This window comes from Mus caroli, unplaced genomic scaffold (genome assembly GCF_900094665.2).
Source record: "Mus caroli unplaced genomic scaffold, CAROLI_EIJ_v1.1 scaffold_17896_1, whole genome shotgun sequence".
NCBI classification, from domain to species: domain Eukaryota; kingdom Metazoa; phylum Chordata; class Mammalia; order Rodentia; family Muridae; genus Mus; species Mus caroli.
The window spans coordinates 4,109-6,760 of NW_018389183.1; the positions used below are offsets into that span (position 1 = coordinate 4,109).

A 2,652-nucleotide genomic window follows, 5' to 3' on the forward strand; every position below is an offset into this window, starting at 1 on the left:
TTGAGTCATTTCTGCTCCTGTAACTAACCCCCAATAAATTAACTTGTTGTCTCACCAATTTGGATTTTTGTAGTGACCTTACTTGGATCTTTGTTTATTCCCTATATGTGATAGAAGATGTTGATTCACATGTCCCCAGTAATAGTGTCACACAGCACCTAAATACTCCAGAGCTGCACTCAGGTTTCTGCCCAAAATTTGGCACCACCAAAGTCTGAGCTTTTGCCAACCCCCAATTTGTTGTTTTTCCAGTTTCCCTGGCTGTATTCTTCCAAGACTGCCCTATGTAGTTGATAACAACACCAAACATCCCCCCACTTACATGACTATACTGAATAGGGTACACATAAAGAAATCTTCCTCCTAGCCCTCTGCTGTAGACCTGAGGCATCCATCCAGCTCTGACTCGCCCAATGGAACAGAACATCTTTGAGGATGTTCACACACACCCAGAAAAGGATGTCTTACAAGTACGAGTTCACCCTGCCCGCTGGACTCCAATAGGGCATCTCCACTCATGGCAAGAATATAAGGTACTTCTGAGTCTGGTGGGGGGGTCTAAATTGAGGCTCCTTCCACTTAGGTACCAAAAGGCCAGTGGTTAACTCTGGCTTCAAGACCTAGCAGAGTATCCTTGTCTTATATTTCCAACTGCTGCAGTAGCAGCTGTAGCAGCTGTAGCAGCTGTAGCAGCTGTAGCAGCTGTAGCAGCCACCTCTGCCATAGCAGCATCTTGGTCATCAGCTTGCAATGTTACTCACACTTCTTCCACACCCTAAGAACCCCTCATCACCCGACTGCCTCCAAGCAGGAAACACAATTCCCCAACGCGGAAAACACAGAGAAGTTCTACCCCTCAAAGCACTTGTGGCTTTGCTGAGCATGCAAATACATCTCTTCCATATGACAAGGGCAAGCTTGTGTCCTGGACTCCAAGCAGAGGCTGTTGCTGTAACAGATGGTTTCTATATGCCCACCCTGCTTATGGAACACAGTAATCGAGGGCCATGATAAGCTTACCCTTTCAATCACACTAATCAGTGTCACTAGGCAATGCCAGATGAAGAGAACTGAATTGTAATTGTTTGTGAGGATGTCATGAGTCAATGCAGAAACGTTTGGGTGGAGCAGTAGGTCAGAACCAATATAGTCCTATCAGGTCAGGTTGTTAGGGACGCTGGTCAGTCAACTTGCACAGGTTCTCTGAATACCTGCCTGACTGAGCTTCCCAAAGCCTCAAGTTTGTTAGGATCAATGCCATTCGTGGGTGGAGCAGCCTGGAAGAAGCCTATATTGAAGGGTCCCATATAAGTCCCTATACAACCTATACAAGTCCCCTGAGAAGGAGCTGTGTGAAACAGCTGTACTTTTCTGGCTCTCAGAGATGCTGAGCTCCCCTTTCCCCGCCCTCCCCACAGAGTCTGGACAGAACACTAGGTTAAAGGGAACCAACCCTCGCGAGATCTTGTTTGCTCATGCGCAGTGAGTCTCACATGCTGTTTGGTGCATAAACCCACTGCCTGCGCTTGGCACGGGAACATCCTTTTCTTAGTCAAATTGAGAGAGTGGTACGGTTGTGTTAGTGACTGGATTGGGGAGCTGAGGGAAAAGCCAGAGTAGTCATGCAGGACCCTGTTGAGGGCTTAGATGGGAGAGCAGGGGTTGAAGAAGGTGAGGATAGCCAACGGAGGCCTCAAGCTCCTGATGCCCAGGCTAGCTCTCAAAATTCAGCAACTGAAGGTGATCATGGCAACGTCCCTCAGAGTTGCCCACAAGATTCTGGGAGACCAGCTGTTCCTGGGACCCCGGCTGCTCCTGGAAGTCAGGCTGCTCCAGGCAGCCCCAGCCCAGGGAGTGCTGTAGGGTCTGGAGCAGCANCTGAAGAGGCAGCTGTCATTCCTCACAGCGAGCAGGCGACACTTGTCCCTGGGCCCAGCGGAGATACTGCATCAACTGGAAATCGACTCCTGGAGTTGTATCCTTTCCACGGAGACCGTGGCAGGGCCTACCGGAAGATAAGGAGGCTAAAACTTCCATGAAAGGCTTTCGGGGCACAGCTGACTAGGGATGGGACAGACAGGTGCAGTGTGGGCAGTTGTGACAGGACAAGGAGACTCCTTGCCTGAGAGGGCTGAAGCGTGTAGAACAAGACGAGAACCACTGGGGAGGTAGATGACTGGGCTTTGGTTGCAGGAGGGTTCTTTGCCAGGCAGGCCTAGTAGGTCTATCCAGGCAAAGGTATAATATGCAGTGGATGGTGCCTTAACATTATCTCCTCCCAGCTCTGTAACAGTGCCTTTCAGGACTGCAGTGGAGGCAGACATGGCCCGCAGATCCCTGGTCGCCAATGCCCGTCCCCAGCAAGCGATGGTTCAACAGGAGTTCACAGTGAATGACAGTATCCTGGCTGTGTCAGGAGGGGTGGCATCAAGGTTGGGAGGCAGTGTCCACTCTAGTGGTGCCCTAAGGGAGACACTGGATGGATTTTAAGTAAGCAGGAAAACATTGGGGTGGCGGACCTGAACAGATCCTTCATCATTTCTCCGACGGTGTCTCTTCTCTCAATTTTAGTAGATGGACTACTGATGACCCTGTCCTCTTCTGAATTTCCATCAACACTTTCCTTGACCAGCTCTCGCTGGTGATGAGAAA

At 50.1% G+C, this 2,652-nt stretch overlaps 1 protein-coding gene across 1 annotated transcript; it reads left to right on the forward strand.

The window, feature by feature from the left end:
• The first annotated feature begins 1,622 nt into the window (after positions 1-1,622).
• Positions 1,623-2,652, forward strand: LOC110287988 (cancer/testis antigen 1-like). The gene is made up of 3 exons (XM_021154458.2): positions 1,623-1,975; positions 2,283-2,411; positions 2,572-2,652. The coding sequence occupies exons 1-3, from the start codon at positions 1,623-1,625 to the stop codon at positions 2,603-2,605; spliced, it is 516 nt and encodes a 171-aa protein (XP_021010117.1). The 3' UTR covers positions 2,606-2,652.